The sequence below is a fragment of the Chanodichthys erythropterus genome, chromosome 4, assembly GCF_024489055.1.
Source record: "Chanodichthys erythropterus isolate Z2021 chromosome 4, ASM2448905v1, whole genome shotgun sequence".
NCBI classification, from domain to species: domain Eukaryota; kingdom Metazoa; phylum Chordata; class Actinopteri; order Cypriniformes; family Xenocyprididae; genus Chanodichthys; species Chanodichthys erythropterus.
Window position 1 is genome coordinate 10,119,356 of NC_090224.1, and position 26,246 is coordinate 10,145,601.

The window sequence follows — 26,246 nt, forward strand, 5'->3', positions numbered from 1 at the left end:
TTACCATGTTAATGAATAATACAAAGCCTTTGCAATTTTATACTGGCACTAAGAATAGCCTTTAAAGGTGCCCTAGAATTAAAATTTGAATTTACCTCGGCATAGTTGAATAGAGTTCAGTACATGGAAATGACATACATTGAGCTTCAAACCCCATTGCTTCCTCCTTCTTATGTAAATCTCATTTGTTTAAAAGACTTCTGGAAAACACGCGGATCTCAACATAACACAGACTGTTACGTAACAGTCGGGATCATTAATATGTATGACCCCAATATTTGCATATATGCCAGCCCATGTTCAAGGCATTAGACAAGGAAAGGCAGTATTAACGTCTGGATCTGTGCACAGACAACGTAAGCAAGCAAGAACAACAGTGAAAAATGGCAGATGGAGCAATAATAACTGACATGATCCATGATAGCATGATATTTTTAGTGATATTTGTAAATTGTCTTTCTAAATGTTTCATTAGCATGTTGCTAATATACTGTTAAATGTAGTTAAAGTTACCATCGTTTCTTACTGTATTCACTGAGACAAGAGCCGTCGCTATTTTCATTTTTAAACACTTCCAGTCTGTATAATGCATAAACACAACTTCATTCTTTATAAATCTCTCCAACAGTGTAGCATTAGCTGTTAGCCACAGAGCATAGTTCAAACTCATTCAGAATCAAACGTAAACATCAAAAGTCTGTGTGAACTTTGTAAATGCACTGTAATATAGTCGAGAGCTCGTGTGGCAGGGAGCAGGCGAATTAAAGGGGCAGCGCGCTGCCAAAATCAGTGTATAGTTAATGATGCCCCAAAATAGGCAGTTAAAAAAATTAATAAAAAAAAATCTATGTGGTATTTTGAGCTGAAACTTCACAGACACATTCAGGAGACACCTTAGACCGGAGGTTGGCAACCCGCGGCTCTAGAGCCGCATGTGGCTCTTTAGCGCTCCCCTAGTGGCTCCCTGGAGCTTTTTCAAAAATGTATGAAAATGGGGGGGAATATATTTTTTGTTTTCATATGGTTTCTGTAGGAGGACAAACATGACACAAACATTCTTAACGTTTTCCAATGCTGTAAAAATGTGTATAATAAATATTACATTTCAACATTTCTGTCAACGAAGATTTGCGTCATAGCCTGCAACACACATTTCAGCACGGCAAGGGTATGCATCAACGCCACTTTCCCGCCGAAAGCGCGCTCCCTCAGCTGGACTGAGTGGCAAAAGAACCTGCTGCGTGACTGGATTTAACAGGGGAAACTGCGAAAACGCGAGTAAAATAAACGATTACACTTAAGGTTGGACTCGAAAGTGTTTCTTACAACTTGTCAAATAAACCTAATCCATGGATATTGACATGTAGCCAAGATTTGTGTTTCCTGACATTATGTGCCTGATTTAGACGCCGGGAAAATACATAAAGCAAATCTGCATGTGAATATTTTATATAACTACAATATAGGTAGGTTTAAATCCGCGTAATCACTTATATCAATGTTATATATATTGTCATATTGTCCAGCCCTAAAACATATATAGTTTTATAGTATAGTTTATTTTAAAACACACAATTATGCAGAATATAAGATGGAATATATTTAATTGATGATTTGACAACATAATATATAACAATACAATATATATGGAATGATTTTTAACTCAAAATACAACAATTTGACACAAAATGATAACTGCAAATCCATGAGAGTGCTTCAGCTGCGCAGCATTTTTTTCCGTTGAGACGCTTTGTTGCTATGATACGGAATATCCGCGGCACTGTTACTTATAACTGATTTTGCAGGTAATTTGTTTCAGACTTAAAATGTTGACACAATGTTAAATTACTTTGCTATGTATTTTCGGAGAGCAGCAATATTAATTTCTTATCCATTTTGTTCCGTTCTCTGTTTGTTAATGTCGTTGTACAGCAAGAATGTTGTGACAGTTGGTTGGTGTTGTATTTGTCCCGCCCCTCCTCCACTATGATTGGAAAGTGACTAAAAAGTGACAGTGATGAGCGCAGCGTTTTACTCAAAGTTGAACATTCTTCAACTCGAGGCGACAGGTAAAAAACGCAGAGCTCTCAGCGCTTGAGCGTGAGAAAGACGCTCAGCGCCTCGTTAGGCTGTGTGTGCACCAAAGCGTTTTTAGCCAGCTGAAAACGTGCTCTGCTTAAAATGCCTATTGTGCTGCCTTCATATAAGGCTTATAACGTTATAAGACTTTTATTTTTTTGCAGCTACAGACAGATTTGTTTTTTGTTTTTTTTTGGTCCAATATGGCTCTTTGAACATTTTGGGTTGCCGACCCCTGCCTTAGACTTATATTACATCTTGTGAAATTCTTGGGCACCTTTAAGTGATAATCGTGCTTAAATTCAATGTTATTTTTCGTATTGTGTGATAAATCGTGCAGAATGTATCTGTTTGTAGTATTCTAAGCTAGCACACTAACTAGTTAAGGTGTGGTCACATTTACTATTGTTCAGCATATTTTTGTGGGTAAAATCCAATCATTTCAATAGGAATCCATGTGATTGGGAATTTTGTGTAAGGGCAAAATATTTCCATGCACAGATTTCACAAAGTGTTCAAGTTAGTTACATAATATTATGACACACACAGTTTCAAATACATTAATAATACTTGCATAGTTAATCATAAAGTGATTTTGTAAAATTTTTACCCAAATTCTGTCAGCCAATTGAAATGCTTTAGAGCCAAACAGGGGCATTTCAAGCTTTTCATTAATACCAAAGCAACATCCCCCCATCAAAGTGTCCCCATATTTCATCCTCTTATATTGGATATATGAATAAAATGGATATACTGCATCTGTAGCACAGAGGCATTTACAAGCAGCATGTGCAATAAAGAGCTGCATCATTGCTGACAAAAAAATACATTTGTCAGTTTTATTTCCTACAATGAATTGTAGGTAAATATTCATCCCATCCAGCGCTCTTGTTGTCTGTATTATCTTGCTGCTATTTTATTGTGAGAAACCACTGCAAATGATTCAGCATGTGAGTGAACTGTATGGATGAATCAATCTGAATCATGAACAATTTTAAACCATTTGTAAACCCATTTGACCAATTAGATTGAATTATTTGTGAAACTGACATCAATTCTGATTCTAAACAGCTGACAGATATAATTATCAAGAAAAATGATCTGGTCAGTAATCTCCACACAAGGATTCATCAGTAATATTTTACTAGTGCAGAGCAGTATTTTACAGTATTTCACTTTCGTGCCACAGTAAAAAGGGTCTAGCGACACCCCTGGGTCCAATAAGGGATAAGAATCTGCGGGGGGGATAAAATCTTGCACGTCACAGGTACCGAACCATACTGCAGTGGCTTCCCATTTGCCACTGACTGGTAAAACCAATGAAATGTTCACCAGGTCCAACTGTCATAAAACAAAAGCAATTAAGCAAATAAAAAAAGAAATTAGCAATCACCCTAACATGTCATATGGTCCTGTACAGATTTATCTCAGTACCTGTATAAACCAATGCTAACCTATACTACCAACATCCAGAAAGAAGATGAAGTGAAAGAAAAATCCAATTAGACATCTGGAGCAGAACCACTAGGATATGAGCAACAAATCCCAAGAAGCGGGGATTTGATTGTTGAGGAAGCTAGATGACTCCCAGATCATATTGAAAATGACTCGCTCTGATAGCAGAGAAAATACTGACACATATTTGAGGAATAAGGTCATAAACTTCCAGTGAGCTAGTATGCACACACTTTCCATTTTTTTAGGAATTGCTGCTGAACAAACTCAGATTTTTTTTAAATTATTTTTTTTTATGTGAATATCCTAACTTATAATTCCTAAGGCAGGAGGGAGTCAAACACAGTTAAGGGCATGATTAAAGATGAAATATATTTAGCTGTTCCGAAAGCCCAATGACGCTGACTGTGGTCTTCCTTTTGCTGAGTAACGTAATGGAAAGCTAAGATAAAGAAAAGGAGAGAAAGAAATGCCAGAAATGATAAAACAATGAGTGGGAGGAACAGGCATAGAAAGAGAGCATGAAAGAGAAGGATATTTCTGTTGTTAGCGCTTGATGTGAGCGGTTCTCAGCCCACAGGAAAGCATGAATGCAGAAAGAGAGAAAAATACAGAGTGGTTTGACCTGCACACCCACACTAACTCCCTGTCAAGGTCACACCTGCTACCGCACACTCCAGTACAGTGCGTGTTTGGCTGAAAGCCACTCTTGCCATGAGGTCCATTCAGGGGCTTGGATGGTAGTACTTAATGATCAAAGGCCATCTCATGGGTGTTACGTGCATCGAATCCCACGATTGCTGATGGGGTTACCAGGATCACAGTCCAGCTGCTAAACCAACAGCAGGACAATTAGCCCTCGTTTTCTCAAAGGTGGGGCTGTCCTGGCAACTGGCCGATGGCAATCTGTCAGCATAACGCTAAATGACAAACTCCAAATGAGTCAGAATTCCTGGACAGAACCTTATCCAAAAATGTATGGTTAAAAAAATGGTGGCAGCTGTTTCCAGAAATTCATTGTGAAAAATACAAAGATGCTTCAGGCATTTTTACATTTTGGTGCCAGTTTCAAAAAAATAAATAAATAAATAAATAAATTATATATATATATATATATATATATATATATATATATATATATATATATATATATATATATATATATATATAATTTCAACTTCAACAACAACTGGCTGACACAGTCACTAAACTATTGGAGATCAATTGGTCTCCTTATGACCAATAGAGGTACTTTTCATGTTCAAATAAAGTGTTTTTGACACACTAGCTCAGAATTTGTTACAATAAAACAATAAAAATATGCACTATGAACATTTTATTAAAAATGATTATTATTGTTGCCATTTATGCCTTTATATTTATGCAAAGCTCTTCTGTGATCCAAACTGCTGCAAATTTAAATGTACACAGTTGAAAAGTGTGAATATCAGTAATTAGCAATCTACAGTATACAACATATCACAAAATGTAACAAAACACCCCAATATATATAATCTAAGAAATGTAAATATTTCAAATAAATGTAATCAAATGTACTGTAAACCCGAATAAGTTGGCAAAACTCTAAAAATTTGAGGCAATCAGTTGCCTCAAAATGTTTAAGGTAAGAATTTCAAGTAGTAAAGTAGAAGTAAGCAGAACTGGCAGATTTTTATTTTGTACTCATACATTTTAATTGTTCTTAACTTGAAATGTTTGAGTACACATACATTAAACCTTAAAATCATCATGTAACCCTAATGTAAACATTTTTATACAATATACAGCAATATAAAGCATTTAACATACTTTCTCTCAAACCAAGCCGCATATACCACCTGATACCATAACTCTCCAAAAACCCACATTAACAGAAACTTCGAAATTAGCATAACAAAACATTAATCACTACTAAATTTCCCACTTAACATTAAAAAAAACTTAACAAAAACATTATATAACACTTAATTTTAGCATTTACTCTAATTTTAGCCATGGGCAAAGTATGCTGGGAAATAGAGATCCCAGCCCAGTTTCAGTTAAACTTAAGTTTGTCTAAATTAAAAGAAATAAGTTCAAAACAATGAAACAGTTCAGTTTACTTAAAATATATCAGTTCTGTGAACTTGAAAGAAAAAGAAAGTGCTAAAGACTCATAAAAGTTCATTTGACTGAACTAATTTAATTTAAGTTTGTCCTACTCAAACCAATTAATTATTTTTGATTGTTAGGGTTTACAGTGTGTAATTTACAACAGAGTGACTTTTCACTGTAAATTATTCTTTTCTTTTCTTAGAAAAACAACTATATTGAAATTGTGATGTCTAATGTACATGGGATATATAGATGGAAGATGGGAAAGAGTGAAACAATTGTATTGAGACAGAAGGGCAAACTTATAGTGAACCAATATTTCACTATAAAATTACACTGGTTGACGATGTAATGTTCACAGTACAATACATGGTAATTAGTGCTTTTACTTTCAAAGGCCTATATTATTTTCAATAAATTACATGTATTTTCCCATTAAATCTAATATAATTTTTCACCATATATGGTATGGTAACTTACAGTTACTTACAGGTAACCAATTAAGATGATTAACATTTAATTTTAATAATTTAATCTGCGTTTTTACATTTTTACCTTATCAGATAAAATCACAAACACTTTTAATGATTTTCTGAAGTTATCTAAACATGATCCTTACACGACACTTACACACTTGCTGTGATCCAGACACAAAATACCTAATCAGAGCAAAAGTGTGTGTGCATGTTTGACAGGGGATAAGCTCGGCTGAAGGGGCTGGAGTAGCACAGAGTGATGGAGGGGTGAACGGGAAGAGGAAAGGGGTGGGGGGGGGCTCTGGGACTGGAAGTCTCTTTGAAGTGATGAAACAGATCAATGAGCCAAAGACAGACTTTGATGGTGAGAGAGATCAGCTGACAGACAGCTCGGCGAAGCCTCGTTAGTGTGATGAAGTGTAAGCTGGGGTGTGTGATCGCGTGTGTTGTGACTGACTGACGGGCGGACGCCACTTCTTTGGACGCGTCTATCGCGCTGAAAACGAAATGCTGAGCTTGTGCGTCCACTTGAGTGTTGGAATACATTTGTGCGTTTGCCAAAGAGCCAATGAAGCGCAGTGTTCTGTCGTTTGTGTGTAATTACAGAGCAGGTAGGTGACCTCAAAGACACCAGAGACTCACAATTCTGCCAAGTTTACCGTGAGAGAATGGGAGTCTGTCTCGCCTGGCAACTGCATCCCATAAACTGCACCGCACTTTCTAAACTGCATAGCAACCACTTAGCACAGACAGAAACAAAAATGCACTGCAGTGATGGGGGGAGGAGGAGGAGGTAAAGACACAGAAAAGAGAGAAACAGACGGCGAATGGAAGGAAGACAGGAGCAAGCAGGTGCAAAACAGTCAAAAGCAATGGACAAGACCTGAATATTTGTCTCTTTGTGAACGATCCGCACTGTTTATCTTGCTAAACTGGTGTCAGGTCTCGGCAATTTGCTATTGTCTTTTTTTGACTTAATGGAAAGGGAATGTGTCTGAACTTTGAGAGACATCACAAACAAAGGCATTGTTTTCTGAAAGTGAATACAATATTGAATCTTTCAGCAACTTTTCCATTAGCCTTTCCTTCAAAGTGGTGACTCACAAGTGCCCTTACATGAGGGTGTCAGCCTGCTCCAATTCAGCCCTTCTTTTTGTCCTGCATCCTGTCTGATGGGCCGATGCTCCTAGACTGTACCAGGAAGGTAATTTACTGTAAATTATTTAATAGCCTCTCTGCAAACGTCACAAAGGCAATATTTCTATGACGACCAGGTACCAGTACACGCAAGCCCTTTTTCATGTATCTGTCGTTAGGAGGTTTTCTCATGCGAGCCTCAGGGGGATTCGGACTGCAATATTAGATAAGCACAATAAAAGAGGAGCATTTCAGATGAGCCGATTCAGTTTCTACTGCACAGAAAACAAAAAGCACAAGTATTGTGGGAGCTTTTTTGAAGAGGTTAGCATAAAAATGAGCTGATAGACTTGAAATTCCCAGGGCCATGACAGGGCGAACTGAAGTGAACCTAATGCAGACAGGGCACGTTGAGATACAGAAATGCCGGATTATTGCGGGTGTAGCATTATAGTGATGTGAGGAACTTGAGAGCTGAGTGAGGGTATAATTAGTTTGGGCTAGAGAAGAACTTGTGTCCAAACAATGTCCCGAAACAATGCAGAGCCAGCACACTTCCCCTAAAATCACTGAGGAGTTTGTGAGAGAGCAAATATAATAAAATATTAGGGCTGGAGGTTTAATCGCAAAGTAATCGAAACCAAATTTCAGAACCTCTAACTGACCTAATTTTCCAATGTCAGTTATTTTGTTTTTTGTAATCCTGTTAATGCTTTCCCCTTAAAAACATACTACTGTGTGTGTAGTCACGTGACTCCGCCCCATCCAGTCAGCGGCATGGAAGCAACACGGAGGCAAACACACACAGACAGCGAGTGAGCGGTGAGCCCCGAAGTGAGATCACTTTCACTTGCGTCTTCACTAAACTTTGTCAATTGTATGTGTTTTAAGGCTTGCCATTTTGGACGTTCAAGCGATTTTACACCATTGGATGTGTATCATTATACTGAGCTACTGCGCTGATGCATTGTGACACATGAACACTCATACAGACAGTAGCTGCACATCACGTGAAGGTCACGCACACAGAGAGGAGCGCAGAAACTCGTTGTCAATGCTGTCCTGCGATTTGTCACTAAAGTAGCTTAGAAACTAAAAAGTTATAGCATATATTTTTCTACTTTTGAAGTAACTACTTACAACCCACAGCTTCACAATTAATATAGAGACGGTATGACTAATTCACACACGCAATCACTCTCATTAATGCATTCAAATACATTTATCTGTATCTGATTTACAATAAGCAGAAATCTGTAAGAAATGTTACGAACCATAGATAAAATAACTGCTGATAGCAAGCTGTTATGTCAGATCACTCTTTCAATAGGAAAAAATAACCTTTCCCACCTTTAATAATAAAAACATATTTACTGTAAAAACCTTGTCAGTGAACTATGAGGGCAAAACAAACCAAAAAAAATTAATCGTAATAAAGCTAAAATGTTCAATTAATCGAGATTTTATTTTAGGTCATATCATCCAGCCCTATAAAATATTATATAAAAGTCACATAAAAATATAAAACTACACTCTGGGTTAAAAACAATCCAAGTTGGGTTGAAAATGGACAAACCCAACAATTGGGTTGTTTTAACCCAGCGGTTGGGTTAAATGTTTGCCCAATATGTTGGAAATTAACATTTATTAATATGTTTAATAAATGAACATTTGTTAATAAGTTTAATGAATAATAACTAGACAATAAGCATTTATTAAATTGCCTATTAATAAATGTTCACCTTTTGATTATTTTTGTTGCCTCTAGTACTAAACTATATTGGGTTCATTTTAAGCCAGCCATATAGTAATTTTTAAACAATAGTTAAATTAAATAAAGCTGCCCAGCACGTTGAGCAAACATTTAACCCAACCGCTGGTTTAAAAAATAACCCAGTCGCTGGGTTAATTTTCAACCCAACTTGGGTTGTTTTTAACCCAGCATTTTTTAGAGTGTAGCAACAGGTGCTTTAAAGGGGGGGGGGAATCAAAGATGCTCCTTTTAGATAGAGCTTTTAGCATGCTGACAGCATGCCATGCTAAAAATCTAAAGGTAACTGTTACTGTCAACATGCTAAAACCCTCTCCGAGTACTTGCGTCACTAAATGCATCCCATTTAAAACACTGCAGACACATCCAACAAATTCACTGCCTTCAACAATAAATTTCAAGACAATTACTGTCAGAATACAAATGCATGTCTCTTGCTTCGAGCGTCGAATTAAGACGATTTGTCAAGTCAAAAAAACTTACTTAAACTTTTAAAAATCTATCTCAAAACCTCTGGGTTCAGTTCTGTTGCACTCCATCTAGGTGTTAAGAAACCTGTCTCATGATGTCTGATCAACATAAACCACATAACTTGCACATTTTTACAGGACTAACCTTAACTCTGACTAGTAACTCTAAATCTATATTTATGTTTGCACATTCATAATATGGTTATGGTGGGAAAATAAGAATATAAAATAATTCCTCAAAAAGCACCAGGCACTGTGTTCTTCCCTGTACCGTTCTATACCTAATGCATTGAGGCTCGAGTGCCTGGTGAATCTGATCAGATTTGTTCAGTTCTGAATTGGTGGGCCTTCCTGCAGCTACAGAGTACAGTAAGTTATACAGTCACACACTTAATCATAGACGGCTGCTGCTGTGCCATTATGGCAGAGAGGACCGACTTAAACTCCTTTGCTTGAGCCGATCACAGCACACACGTGCACACACACACACACACATACACACACTGCTGCCAAGCTCTCCAGATGATGAGCCTCGCTCCTGTGGATTACGTAAGCAGTGGCATAGGCTTCCTCAGGCAATGTCTGTGTATGTGTGTGTGTGTTAGGCTCAGCTCTACATGCCTGACACACAAAGTAAAACAAGTCACAAGCTCTAACACATAAATAACCACCACAGCCATGTCACAACTAGTATATTTCATATTTCATACTATGGAACACATTTATCTCACCAGTTTCACTATCCTCAGCAACAGTGTACCATCACCACTATTGGTTATTAGAGACCAGATGAGGTTCCTTCGAAGCTGATGTGTAGATGATGATTATGTGTTAGTGTGTGTGCGTTTTACTCCTCGATATCCATTTTCCAATGGTCAATGGATGTTTCCAGCTGTGTCCAATCACTGAAAATGCTGCCTTCTCAGGCAGTATACTACAAAGTTACTTTTCACCTCAGAGTAAAAACTTAATGAGACTTGTAAAAGCAACTTTATATGTACAAACTGAAACTTTATATTGCCGTTAAAAAGTGTCTGTACAGTAAGATTTTATTATTATTATTATTATTATTATTATTTAGAGAAGTCTCTAATTCTCACCAAGGCTGCATTTATTTCTGAAATATTCCTGTGGTGGCAAAAAATAGATTTTTTCAATTTTTTTTAATACATTTATTTATCATTATTGTGACTTTATATGTCACGAAACATATTTTTATTATTTTACCATTTTCATTCTGAGATAGAAATGGGCTTCTATAGTATTTTGCATAACATCCAACCAAAAATGGCAGCATCTGTTTGGTTTTTGAAGAAAGCATAGATGTGTCCTTCACAGCTTATGACAAACCACAATCCTGTGCCTGCAGTTTGGTGATTGGTAGAAAACATAAGATTAGTATCTGAAAGAACAGTCGACAGGAGTAAATTCATTTAGAAATGTCATTTTTATGACTTCATTTCTACAGAGTAATGAATGTTTTAGTCCTTAAATATTTGCTTGGTTATCTCTACAGCTCACTTGAATTTGTTCTACATAATTAGATGTGATATTAAGATGAGATAAGGTATCTTCATATAAAAATACTGTCAGATTGGGTGGCGAGGCTGCAAGGTTTTGCATACAGCCTTCGTATCTTTGTATGATATTTTATTCAAATGTGTTCATTTGTTCAAGCCCTGAACATGATCTCTTCAATAATCTGCAACCTATAATAGGGACGAGGGCTTGATCATTGTGACATACGTCTTCTTTAGAAATAAATACCCTTCATTAAATCTGAAGAGATGATCATTGTGAATAAAATGATCAGAATCATAGTGGGTTATAATCTAAATTACAGTGATTATGACTGTCAGCAATCAGTGTTGGAGACATATTTGTGCGTAGCAGCCAACAGTCTCACAGACTGTCTACTGCAACCGAGGAAGTGCAAATACTCTGGAGACTATTTAAAATGTATCTGCTTTACCATGAGGTCATCACACCACTTTGTGTATGTCTGTGTGTGTGTGTGTGTGTCGGAAAGGTTGATCAATAGATCGCGCAGTCTTGGGGCCCACAAGGCAAATTGAGTTATGAGTCTGCCATTCTCTCTCCTCTGCGCTTAAAAATACAATTCTCAAAGGACAGGAACCACCCAAAACTGTCTGCTACACAATATCACCACTTCACCACCCGCAATTTAATTATTCAAATGTCAGACCGCTGATAACAATTTGGCTTTTCATAGCCTGTGAAAGGTTTTTTAAAGCAGAAGTCCTTTTTTCAACAATAACCAAAAAATCTGTGGCAGTATCAAAACATCGTTAAACAACCCAATACAGCAACATTGGCTCGACCAATGGTGTGAGTTTGGGGGCGGGACTATTTGGACGACCAATAGCAGACAGTGGGAGTGTTTTGTGTGGTGGCGCAGAAATTACACACTTCACCTTTACCGCATAAGCTTGAAAAGAACATTCTCTCTCTGTCTCTGGTCTTTTTTAACATCTTGACTGTCATGTCACTTTCTGCAGTCTGAAGCTGTGGAAAGCAGAATGCTTTTGGGATCGCAACGCATTTGCCCGCTGGCCTGAGACTGAAGACTCTCCTCTCCCTCCCACTGCTCTAATGTTCAGGACGATTTTGCCAGGATTCTGCCATTCTGGTCTCTTGATCTGCCACTTTCAGTCATTCTCAACTGAGGAGAAGTTTACACAAGCGCAAAACAGATCTGAACAGTGCTACGCAGCTCACAGCATCAAATACACGCCATAGCATAAGCTACATACAAATGTGATCTAATTAGAATAGGTATTCATTCAAATCTTAATTGTGCTTCAAGCACCAGAGTTACAGACTGCAACCAAATGGTCACATTTTGCGACCTTTTTTCCTGCTGGTGCGACTAATTTTTGTTAGAGGTTGCACTGGTGAGACTACCACATTGCACAACTGATAAGAGTTGCCATTTCTGTCACATATGAGAGACATCAAACGGCAAACGAAATTGAAACGAAACAGCGCTACTCGTTTGGGCTGTGCAGCACGGATCGTTTATCAGCTCGCAGCAATAATAATAGACAGTGCGGTGCGAGCTCAGAACAGGTTTATCAGGGAGATCCAGTGTTTGAATTTTCTGCAGAATTAACATCGCTGTGAGATCTAGTGGAAAGCATTCAAATTCAGTGCTTTAAAGGTGCCCTAGAACTTTTTTTTTAAAAGATGTAATATAAGTCTAAGGTGTCCCCTGAATGTGCTCAAAATACCACATAGATTTTTTTTAAATTCATTTTTTTAACTGCCTATTTTGGGGCATAATTAGAAATGAGCCGATTCAGGGTGTGTGGCCCTTTAAATCTGGTGCTCCACGCCCCAAGAGCTCGCGCTTGCCTTAAACAACATAAAAAAGTTCAAACAGCTAATATAACCCTCAAAATGGATCTTTACAAAGTGTTCGTCATGCAGCATGTCTAATCGGGTAAGTACAGTGTTTATTTTGATGTTTACATTGATTCTGAATGAGTTTGAGGCTGTGATCCGTGGCTAACGGCTAATGCTACACTGTTGGAGAGATTTATAAAGAATGAAGTTGTGTTTATGCATTATACAGACTACAAGTGTTTAAAAATGAAAATAGCGACGGCTCTTGTCTCCCTGAATACAGTATGAAACGATGGTAACTTTAACCACATTTAACAGTACATTAGCAACATGCTAACGAAACATTTAGAAAGACAATTTACATATATCACTAAAAATATCATGTTATTATGAATCATGTCAGTTATTATTGCTCCATCTGCCATTTTTTGCTATTGTCCTTGCTTGCTTACCTAGTCTGATGATTCAGCTGTGCACATCCAGATGTTCTGCCCTTGTCTAATGCCTTTCATCCAGACGTTAATACTGGCTGCCCTTGTGTAATGCCTCAATCATGGGCTGTCATATGCAAATATTGGGGGCGTACACCCCCGACTGTTACGTAACAGTCGGTGTTATGTTGAGATTCGCCTGTTCTTCAGAGGTCTTTTAAACAAATGAGATTTATATAAGAAGGAGGAAACAATGGAGTTTGAGACTCACTGTATGTCTTTTCCATGTACTGAACTCTTGTTATTTAACTATGCCGAGGTAAATTCAATTTTTTAATCTAGTGCACCTTTAAACCAGAGATATCAGATCAAATAGCACAACGGTGGAAACCAGGAGAAACATTGTGCCATGAACAAACAAGTTAAGGCTCTCCAGTCCACAAATCACCATGGATTTAATGTAGTAGCAGAAATCATTGAATGCTTTTACATTATTCATTTCAAGGTTGATGCATACATTTGAGAGTGAAATTTGAGCACTTTTCAAGTACTTTTTAAAGTGCTTCACACTTTTTCCTGCACTTCAAAGCTCTAAATTTTATCCAATTTTAATGTTATTTTTAATGTGATGATTTGTAAAACTAAAAATGTTTAAAGATGAAGGCAAAAACTTCTAAGCAAATAACAGAGGAGCAATTATTGACTCCCTAATACATGGAAAAGTAGAAAAAGCCACAAAGTCTCATGAAAAACAAAAACGTCTTCAAATTGTGACTAAATTACACATAAAGCAAGTAAAGAGCACTCCTTTTATAATCACTGAAGCGGTCTGTCATTTCAGTATGGTACATTTCAAAAGAAAATTTAAATTTTTCCCTATAAAAATTACGTTTAAGCATATTACTGTTAATAGGTTAATTTTATCTGCATCTCAATTCAAGCTCAGTGCTTTACTGTCAAATTTCTAATAAATAAACATGTAATATTATTAGTAACTAGACTTATCAATGCAAAACAATAGTAATATGATTAAAGGTGCTAAAGAGGATGTTTTGTTTTATACATTTTTGCAATATTACTTGAAACTGTCTTTACTAACTGATTAAAAGACTATTTATTAGGGGCACTGAAAGAAATAATATTAATATACATCAGCTGTGCAAGAGGTAGGGCCTTAAAAACATCAGCCAATTGACCAGATTGGCCCTCTGGCTTGTCAATCACTGCTGTGATGTTCCTTGTGAGAGGAGTGTGTGGCTGCGCTTTCCAGTAACTTTCCACACTCCACAGGCGTCGCATACAATGTTTTTGTCAGGAGACAGGAGTAACAACTGCAGATTATGAGTTACCTGCTGTGAATCCTCTGTATCACCTTTAACCTGTATTCACCTTTATGATTAAAAAAATCCAGCGCCACCAAATCAGGTGCTGGTGCCACCTTCTATAGAACTGAGTGGCACCAGTGCCACTGCTCTCAAATGTTAGTCTGGAGCCCTGAGTACATGTACATTTTCACACATTTGGAAATTTGGGGAGTGGTTTTCACCAATTTAATGCATCCTTGCTGAATAAAAAAAAAACAAAAAACAAAACAGTAGTGTACCAAGGCTTTACAATCTGAAAGCTGTCAGTGTCGTTTCAGTGTCCAAACACATGGAAAGTCCATGTAGATTTACAAAGAAATATTTACAAATATGAATGAGATCACATTCCAAATACAATTTGTACCATATCTGACATATTAGCATATCCAAAGTCAGTCACAGTTTTGCTAGTCATGCCAAGATTTGTCAACTAAGAAAATCAGACTTCAGATGCTCTCTAGTTTAGTATGGCATAACAGTGACCTAAGTTGTTCACAAAATCAAAGGTAAGACTTAATTCATACCAACCCATTCAACTGAATCCTGAGATTCCTTTTACATTGCCGATAGCACGGAATGAGACATGACAAAAGAAAGAAAGGACGGTTGCACTAATCACAATTTGGAGTCTCTTAGGGAGATTTTCATTTGCCCTCATCTCAAGGCAGCCAACATTTATCTGATCACAGTCGCTCAAAGAGGCTAAGTAACACCAATATCCTCCGAGAGCATAGACGATCAGTTTCTAAAGAGGCTGTTCTCTGAAGAGCTGCCGCATGCATCAACTTCCACCAGTATCATTCAACATCTGACAAAGGGCGGCGTCAAGCAAGCTCTTCTTCCGACATGACTGACAGCAAATTATCTTGTGGTGACGGCAGAAGAAATATTTTCAATTAGAGCAGCATTGACTGTGAAAAGTAATGTCATGCCTCTGTGTATACGAATGAATCGGGGAATGTGGAAATTCATTTTAAAATCAAAGGCCATCTATATGAATACAGAGTGTGAATGGAGATTTTGATTAACAGGAAGTTCTTTGCAGTCTCTGCGGTGGGAGTAGACTTTAGTGACTTGTTCAGTATAATTAATAACTGACTTTATGCACTAGGATTCCATCATGAGGGTGATGAGAGTCACTGAACTAATGTGATGTGCCATACTGATCCCAAATCCCAATCCAGTAACAATAAACGTCCTTTTACAAAAGACTTGTGACAGGTCTGACTGACAAGCCATGACAGTGGATCAACTCAGTAAAGCACAACAACTGGCATCATTTTAAAGCAGATGAAGCTTGTTATGTTGTGGTGCAGCATAATGTAGTCACATTTCAGAAAAACAAAACTAACAGTGGGTCATTCATGTCCCTCATGAGCTTCATAATGACAATACATAAACACACAAATAGTAACAGCCTTTACCTGATAACACAACTGATGAAGAAATGAAATACTTACTGACAGGTTCACTGTGCACCTGAAACAGAGCACCCACACTATTTCATTTCTATTGTAAAAAGGATACAATCGCAAAGCTCCACTCTGAGTCCCAATGGCAAGGATTTTCTGGACAGGGTCGAATGCCATAGAGGACGGCTGATAGGGGAAGCCATGGCGCACAGTCTGAGGATCAAATCAGAAAAGAAAAAAGTAAAAAAAAAAGCTCATAATATGAATTTTAATGACATAACCACTATAGAAAGTAACTTCAACATTTAAATCAGCAATTAAAATATTTAAACTTTTATAGTGTATTTTATAAGATATTTGAATTATATTTTACAATGCATTTATTTTAATTATCTATTTTTGCTTATGATTAACGTTTCATGTGACAAGATGTTTTACACACTGTTACTGGTAACTAAGACTAAAATTGTAAAAACTCATTTCCAGTAACTGAAATATAAGCTAAATAGATTTTTTTTTTAAAAGAGCACATACTGTACATACAGTACTTACTAAAAACTAAACAAAATTTAACATAAAAAATAAAAGCAATTCAAAATAACTCTAGTTACATGGTATTATTATTTACGTTCTTATTTATATACTGATTTGAAGGAGAGTGACAAAGCATTGCATATGTGTGCAGCAGCACCACGGAGTCAAACTTCCCTTCAAACACAATTCAATATCAGTTTCAGCTGAATATTTCCAACTATTTTAATGCCCAGCCCTTTGAAATGCTCGAACAACCCTGATGTGCTAAAGATAGACAACAGGCAGTGAGAACAGAGACCTTGCTGCATTGCATCCAGAGAACAACAATGGTTGGATACAGGTTTATAGCACTGGCCTCTGCTTAACAGCTGTCTCTGTTGTGTATGTTTTAAATCCTAAGGGGTGCCTATATAGATAGCATTGCTGAGCATCAAAGGCGCACCTACAATGCTGTCTAGTCAGGCAGCTGACTAGGTTTTGAGACACAGCCTCTCTTGTCTCTGTATGTTTGTTTAGTGGCTAAAGCGGGTTACGTAAGCAGCGCTCGCGGGGACGGGTACCTGTCGGTGAGCTGTGCAGCAGCAACAAGCTTCACTTCATCCTTCCCCATCTCTCTCATTTCTCTTTTCACTAATTATGAATTAAATATTAAACTAATCCAGCGTTCATAAACGTCTATTTAATTTAGTCCTGACAAAATGACCAACGCCATTGTGAATGCACTCATGTAAATGATTAATTAGCCTAGAGAGCGGTAAACAACTGTATCGACATAGCGCATCACCATTTTTCTAAAAACTATGCTTACTTACGTCAACATTCTCCAAAACTCTCTTCAAAAATCATTTAGTCCTGGATAAAAGCATAATTAAATATAACTGGATATATATATAACCAAATACATTTGGAATGGATTCGAAAATACACTACATAAAATAACTAAATGATTCGTATTACAAGAGCGTGATTGTTTTTCTCCTGCCTTCAAAGTCAGCTGCCTGACTAAAATCGCGAGAGCGATTCAAAAGCATAAGAAATCGTATGCTCTCCAATCGCTCTCGCGGTACTTTAATGTCATACGCCAATCGGTGTGCCCCAGGGATGACGCGTTTTTGTAGGCCAACCCGGAAGTTAGCGGCGCACAGGTTCCCTCGACTGAAAGCCTATTCATTTTTCCCATAGACTTTTGGAAAATCGCAGAAAATAAGCTCTGTGTTTAACAAAGGGTTATGACACTTACACGTTTTGCCTATCAAGATAATCTTTACAAGTTAACACAACATTTATAGATTTTGAAGCCTAAATAAAGTCGTCAGATATAAAAGGCTAACAGTAAGCTATAAACGGACTACAACACACCATGGTCGCGGATCAACGTCGTCACCACCAAGCGTCCTCAAACTTTATTTAGAAAACAACTCTATTTAAAAACATTCTCGCTGATTATGATATGCACTGTGTATGAATACTTATCCACTTTTTCATGAGAAATGCTGTCCAAATATCCCGTTTTTAATGATGACGTCTAAAGTCCCCGCCAAAGGAAGTAGTCCCTTTTAGCAATTTGTTAGCAACCGCCGATTTGAAGACACAGTAAAAGTTTAAAAAATCACAAGCAGGTTATAACTGGTGTGTTTTATGTCATAGATCAAAACGTGAAAGTATTTAGAGGCTTTGTTTATCACAGACCTTATTTCAGGCAATTTAGCAAAAACCCATTAAAAAAACCCATAGACTTTACGGCGTTGGAACCGGAAGTCCTAAAATGCTAACTCGCTTCCGGGTTTTGCCTACAAAAACGCGTCATCCCTGGGGCACTCTATAAAGCAGCAACACACCAAGCCGACGGTTGGCCGTCGGGCAGTTTTTCTTCGTCGGCCAACTAAGTTTTCTCAGTGTGTTCCACACCGTCGGCTGAAGTTGGTCCTCGTCTGCCTTTTTTCATTCGAAATGTTGAATCGGCGTTGGAGCTCGTCGGTTCATCGGGCCATCTGATCATTCTGATTGGCTGCTCAGCTACTGCTGCCTGCTGTTTCAGAAAGGCATTTCATCTCACGCAGGCGCAGAAACTGACGTGCTGCTTGGCCGTCGGCTGTTTAGCGTCGGTTTGGTGTGGCAGGGCAACTTTGGACACTGAAGCTGTCGACGTGAGCCAACCCCACAGTTTGTTTTCGTCGCCACTATTTCGTCAGCGTCGGCTTGGTGTGTTCTGGCCTATAGGGGCTGGCTGCAGACTTAAAGGAACACTCCACTTTTTTGAAAATAGGCTCATTTCCCAACTCCCCTAGAGTTAAACAGTTGAGTTTTACCATTTTCGAGTCCATTCAGCCGATCTCCACTTTTAGCATATCTTAGCATAGTTCATTGAATCTGATTAGACCGTTAGCATCTTGCTCAAAAATGACCAAAAGGTGCGTCCCAATTTGGGTACTTATGAACTATTCTATGACGTATAAATATTCTATAAGTAACTATTCTATAAGTATAAATAGTGTGAGTAGTGCGTTCACACAGAAAATTCCAAAAAGAAAAAGTACACTTTAAATACCCGGATGATGCACTAAATTAACGGAAAAAACTAAGTGTGGAATGTTCGACACTTCGTGCACTGGACTGTCGCTTTACTTACGTAGTGGAGGGGAAAGGAGGATCGGACTCCGTTGTTAAATGACAAAATAACCTTATACAATTCACGCACTACATGGATGAGTGCATAGTGCACAAGTACATAGTGTATAAGTGCATAGTGTATAGTGCGTCATTTGGGACGCACTCTTTAGACAACTAAAGTGTTTCCATATTTTTCCAATTTAAAACTTGACTCTTCTGTAGTTACATCTTGTACTAAGACCGACGGAAAATGAAAAGTTTCTAGGCCAATATGGCTGGGAACTATACTCTCATTCCAGCATAATAATCAAGGAACTTTGCTGCCGTACCATGGGTGCAGCAGGCGCAATGATATTACGCAACGCCTGTGAGCCCCTGCTTGCAAAGGGAGCGTGCCTTGCAACCATGGAGACATCTGTGAGAGATGCGGCATAATATCATTACGCCTGCTGCATCCATGGTACGGCAGCAAAGTTCCTTGATTATTACGCCGGAATGAGAGTATAGTTCCTAGCCATATCAGCCTAGAAAATCGCAATCATTTTCATTTTCCTTCGGTCTTAGTACACAATGTAACTACAGGAGAGCCAAGTTTTAAATTGGAAAAATATGGAAACTCTTTGGTCATTTTTGAGCGAGATGCTATTGGTCTCATCAGATTCAATAAACTATGCTAAGCTATGCTAAAAGTGGTACCGCCAGACCCGGAGATCAGCTGAATGGATTCGAAAACGGTGAAACTCAACTGTTTAACTCTAGGGGAGTTGGAAAATGAGCCTATTTTCAAAAAAAGTGGAGTGTTCCTTTAAATTCCCCCCGAAATCAAAATTTAAGTTTTTTAGCTTTTAGTGTGAATATGTTAGCCTTAAGATGGTGTGTTCCAAACAATGACAAAATTCACATTTAGGAGATATAAGCATTCAAATCTTACAGTCTCTCACTTCCGCTAAAATGGATCACGGATTTTCATGACATCACATCACACTTCAGTTTCTCATCAAATCTTTGGTCCAATCAAATGCTCTCCAGAGTCTGAAGTCCCGCCTCCTCCTACACTCTTACAGACGCTGAAGCATCGGCTGAAATCAGTCATTTGCTCACACATTTACTAGTTTCTACATGGTGAATGGCACATAGTGCACTATATAGAAAATAGGGAACGATTCAGACAGTGTAAACATGCTTTCCTTTGACGCGAATGAAGTCCGTTTTCATGTTAGCATCTCATTAACTGAACTGCCGCAACGCGAGCAGTCTGCTCCGGTCCAGAGACAGGAGAGCATAGAGCGGATCATATGCATGAGTCAGCACAGACCACAAAAGGTATCGGACCCATGAATTCTGCATAGAATGCTGTATATAAGCGATATAAAGGACATTATGAAGAGAAACGGTAGAGATTAGAAGGAAACAACGGTTTTACTGAGTCTAACGGCTCTGGTGAGCTGTAACATAAACAAAACGCTATTGGCTATTTTAAAAAAGGGGTGGGGCTGTTAGATATATCGCCCTGTCTTCCTCTTTCAGTTGAAATTATGCTAACACTCTTCAGTGGGTCTTTAAGGGATGAGTAGAGCTCCACTCAAGGGCGGAAATACGTCACCTCCACTAGTGGAGCTAGCTACAGTTATGGCCACTAGGCATATGCACATCAATATTGCATCATTTAATTACTGTATTTGCATTATTGTAAGGGTAAGTTTAGGGTTTGGGTAGGTGTAGACGTTAGTAAAACACAAGTGGAGGTGACGTATTTCCTGTTCGAGAGCTCCACTCGCCCATGGTCTGCAGCCAGACCCACCTCCCAATGCATCTCGAACAAGCCAACTGACAACAGCCCGAGCAAATAGCATTTGTGCAGGCTGTGAAGAAGCTGCACATTGGTTGGACTCTCTGAACGAACAAACCACCGTCAATGAACATTTTTTTAAACAGAAATAGTGGTGCGTTGAACACACTGTTCTGATGATGCAAGAGTTGCAACTATGGCAGCTGAGAAGGCCATTCTTTGTGTTCTTTTTAAAGAATTTTCGGAGCCTGATGAAATCAGTAATACGTGTTTAATACTGCAAAATACGATCGTGCCCTTGCCGTCCAGAATAAAAGAGAACATCCCAATCGAGTGAAAATATAAACAAGTGCATATGCTATATTTTTACTATAAAACTCTTATGACAAACATGTCTTCTAATATCTTCAATTGTTGCGTATACCGAGCTGCAGCGGACACATTTGTAAACGACTTTACTTGAACCCATTGTGCGAGCTGTCTCTTTAATACTGCGTGGTTTATATACATGTTGCTGCTGATTGGGCTGACATTTTTGACAGACCCACCAAACAAGAGAAAATTGATCTCAAACCCCGCTGCACACTGTTTCCAGGAAACATGTCGTTCAACCCGGAAACCGTAGCAAAACGTTGCGCATCTGTAGAAACAAATTTGAATATAGGATCATAAGATTTGTGAACGACTCTGTGTTCAAACAAATCGGTTGAGTAACTGATTCAATGACTCAGTCATTACACAAAATGCACTTGCTGCCACCTACTGTCATAATGAGGTAACTATAACAAGGTTGACTGAACGAATCGGTTTAAAGAACAGTGAATCAGTGAGATGAATTTGTGCCAATCACATCTGCAATACTGTCATTCTCCTACAGTTTCCACGCACGTGTGTGGGTTCATAATCTAATATTGTGAGGAAACCTCCACAGATAACCCGTTTCTACTATTAACTCCATCCATTGTGCTGCCAGAGTGCAGCTAAACCCACCAACACTTCAACTAGGCCTATTCATAATTGGACACACAAGCCCGTGTCTCAAAACCAAGTGATTTGCCAACATAGACAACATTTTGGGCACCTACGATGGCCAAAAATACTCTTTAGATACACATCGTGTGTGTTCTCACAAAAAAAATAGTCAAGATAAAAAATGGTTTAGGGTTTAAAAGAAAAACTCAACATTGCAAATGAAATGTTAATCCCAGCACAGTAGATTATGCAAGAAATGGGTTGTTTATCCCCCCTCCCTCCACTCAAACATCACAGCTTCATTCTATGACCACACATGATTCGGACGCTTTAATAAAGTAGCATGTTAAACACTGAACACTATAAAGAGAAAAACGGAAGATATGGCCAGCCAAAAGCAGCCGTGTGGTTATAAAAGAATCTCTCTGTCACGCATGAATATTTTACGCATTTGTGCGCATTTTCCAAACACAGAGTCAGCTCTTTCCACGTACAGCTTGTGAAATAAAAAAATAATTTAGTCTGGTTTTGAGGGGGCAGAGTATGACAGTACAGTGTGTATAGACTAACATAGCTATAGGAGCGCTTTAATGTAAAAAAAAATAATGAAATAAAAAACCTTCCATTGCTGCGCAACCAAAAATATTGAACACTACAATGCTTTGTTATTATACGACTGATATCATAACGCTCCCATACAGATAAAAAGATTTTTTCCATTACAACGTTATGAAACATCACATCTACCAAACAGAAAAGGCAGACGTTACCTGTATTCTATAAGTCTGTGGATAAAGTGTTAAACGGCATGCACTAAGAGGCACTTGCATGAGGTTTATTAAGAGAAAAAGGCACATCAGGTGATGTTACACGTTCACTTAAAAGCTTCCCCACCTTGCAGAGCTGGAAGTGTTCAGACTGGAGCGTCTCCGGGATGAGCTCGTTTTCCTTGGACCCGAGCTGCGGGGATGGAGAAGGGGACGATACGGCCGTCAAGCCGTCCAGCACCTTACGGATATTAAACTTCTTCATTTTTCCCCCCGGTGCGAGTGACGGAGGAGGACGGGAGCACATGAGTCGAGATCAGCCGTGGATGATGAGGGGGAAAGCCGCTCTCGCTCGTTTCTGCAGCACCTCTCTTTAAACCTCACATTTTAAAGTGTTTTTCATGGTATCCTCCATGGCTAAAGGCTTGAGTTGTGAACGCTGATTTTTTTATATATATATATATATATATATATATATATATATTTTTTTTTTTTTTTTATTATTAGCGCTTGTGGTGTGTCCGTTTATTCTGACTCGGCGTCCCGCTGCGTCTCAAATTCCCTCTATCCTCTCTCTCTCTCTCTCTCTCTCTCGCTCGCTCGCTCCCTTCTCCTCTCCACTCAACGCGGAAACACCGCTGCAGCGCCGCGCATGCGCACTCCAGACTGGATGACTACTGAAGCCGCCTTCCAAACGCTTTTCCCGGTGACCAGGCAATACTGTGGAGCGCTGAGTGAGCCTAGCGTCACATTGCAGAAATTAGGGGCGGGACTCTGCACCTGGAGCCGCAGGGATGCAGGATGGAAAGCGCATCAGCCTCTCCAAGTCATCACATAACAGTCATATCAATTCATCAGATTGCCTGCACTTTTGTAAAATGGATTTGACAGGGGAAGTTTTTTAAGGATAGGACTATTTATGAAGGTTCATTTCTAGGCAGATTATAAAGTAATATATATATATATATATATAGCTATGAAGAAACAGGGCCTCCGCAATCATGGAAAACCTGGAAATAACAGGGAATTTAAAAACTAGTCTTGAGACAAAGACAATATATGTTTCAAGTTATAGTGTGGTCTAAAACATTTAATTGGATTGAAATTGCTCTTATAAATTAAATTTTTTTAAAGGGTTAGAGATCCATAAAGGTACTAAAACATATTTAAATCAGTTCATGTGAGTTATAAAGCGACGAGAATATTTTTGGTGCAGCAAAAAAATTAAATAACGACTTATATAGTGATGGCTGATTTCAAAACACTGCTTCATTAAGCTTCGGAGTGTTATGAATCTTCTGTCGAATCATGATTCGGATCGCGTGTCAAACCGCCAAACTTCTGAAATCACATGACTTTGGTGCTCCGAACAGCAGATTCGCCATACGAGTGGGTATCTGTGTATCACAGCTGACATGCGCAGTTGAAGAACGAATGACAAGGAAGCACAAAAAATGAACGTACAGTACACAAGAGTAAATACAAACAAGAGATTGTCGTTAATCGCCAACAGCACAGCAGCTCCAGACAATCATGACATTTAAACCCAGTTTTACTCACATGAAAAGCAGGTTCAAAGCAGCCTCCACATCTGTTTTCAGGCCTTCCCGCTTAGCTCTTTCCAGCAATGGAAAGCTTTTCTAATATTAACGCAGGTCCTAAAACACTTGCCTAGTCATAAGCCTTCATTCCAGTGATATTCTTTTGAGCTCTTTTGTATTGCCTCATCATTTCTCTTTCTGTGTTTTTTTTTTTCTTTTTTTCAAATCTTGCTCATTCTGTCTCCTTGACCGTCATGACCGTCAGACGTTTGTTGTTGGTATCGGCCGACTAAGTTCCAAACAGTGTAGTTGAAGAAATGGATACCCCACCTTTAAAAATGGAGCAAAAGTACTTAAAATCCATTGAATGGAGGCAGATTAGTGCCACCTAGTGGAAAAAATAAAGAAAAATCATATGTAATACCATAGTGTAGCCACTAGATGCCTGTATAGCCCTATATATGAATATAAAGTGCTATGTATTCCTTAGTTACCTAGAACAGTGTTTTCAGACATAATTACTTACTTTTATTAGGTTTTGCATTTAAATATATGTTTGCAGATTATCAAAGAAAAGTTAGATTCTAATCTAATTCAAACATCAAATTTCAATCGAAAAAGTAACAAAAATGAACAGGAATGCTTGATCAGAACTCGATTAATCTTGTTTGGATCTGATTTAAACTTCTTAGTTGAGTCTTCTGGTTTACTAGTAAAAGGTCTCAAACTCAAACAATGCTTTAATAAAAATGTAAAAATGCAAAATATTTTCTGGGATGGGTAGGTTTAGGAGTAAAATGTACAGTTTGTACAGTATAAAACCATTATGCCTATGGAATGTCCTTACTAAGAAAAACAAACCTGTGTGTAGGCGCACACGTTTTTGTGATTCATGAGGACACAAATTTGTATAATGACATGGGTATTACACTGGTATTGCGACGTAAACATGAAATATGAAGACATTTCATGAGTCCTCATATTTAAAATAGCTTTAAAAACATACTAAATGTCAGAGGTGGGCACAAATACATCAAAAACGATTTTGTTACAAACTACAAATACTGGCTCATGAAATGTAACAAAATAAAATACAAAATACTGATGTGAAAAAATGTATTTAAATAAAATACAAGTAATTCGTATTTTGAAAATACAAAAATACTCGCACAATAATTTTAAGTCTTTTTTTTATTACTGGAAGGTCAATAACACAAATAGTAGCAATAACACAAAAACATTTAGCCAGAATGAAATCTATTCACTTTAAATCAATTACTTCTTCATAATGAATACAGGAAAATACACACCATATTGCTTTACTGAATGTACATTAAATGAATGTCTTTAAGCCTACTTCAGTAGGCCTATAGCCTGACCTTTAAAATAGATTTTGAGAGTGGTAAATATATATATTTCTCCCAAGACCCCTACCTCACTAGGTAATCAGCTCATTACCTCAGATCAGTGGAGAACTAACATTACTGCAGAAAATGTTGGGGATAGGCTAGTACTCCAGGGGGAAAAAAATAACTGACTGAGAATTTGTCACAAAATCAAAATTCCATTTTAATCATAATAAATATGATTAATCATTTACATTTATGCATTTGGCAGATGCTTTTATCCAAAGCGACTTACATTGCATTCAAGGTACACATTTTACATGAATGATAAAACATTGTAAAAAAAATTTTACAAGGTACACATCATAATATGTGTGGGTTTGTTTTACACACGACACTCCCTGACCGCGTATGCCTTTTCCATAGTAGAATCGCGCTGCGTGCGCAATTATTGAAAAACAATAGGATTGATGATTATTTTACACAAAATCCGAAGGAATATCAATATTTCTCACATGTAATACGTTTAAAAACGTGTAAAAACTGCAGATAGATTTTATATTGTGAGCGCTTGCTTAGCATGGAGATTTCAGTGGAGTTACGAGCTTACGACGATCTCATAAGGCACAATT

At 38.0% G+C, this 26,246-nt stretch overlaps 1 protein-coding gene across 1 annotated transcript in view; it reads right to left on the reverse strand.

The window, feature by feature from the left end:
- stxbp5a (syntaxin binding protein 5a (tomosyn)) overlaps positions 1-22,992 on the reverse strand; it is a 105,372-nt gene extending 82,380 nt beyond the window's left edge. The window contains exons 1-2 of the mRNA XM_067383074.1: positions 22,855-22,992; positions 16,171-16,268 (exon numbers count right to left, since the gene is read on the reverse strand). Of these exons, the coding sequence (XP_067239175.1) occupies positions 16,171-16,268; positions 22,855-22,992 (236 nt within the window). The remainder of the gene's footprint in view (positions 1-16,170; positions 16,269-22,854) is intronic.
- Between the last annotated feature and the right edge of the window lie 3,254 nt (positions 22,993-26,246).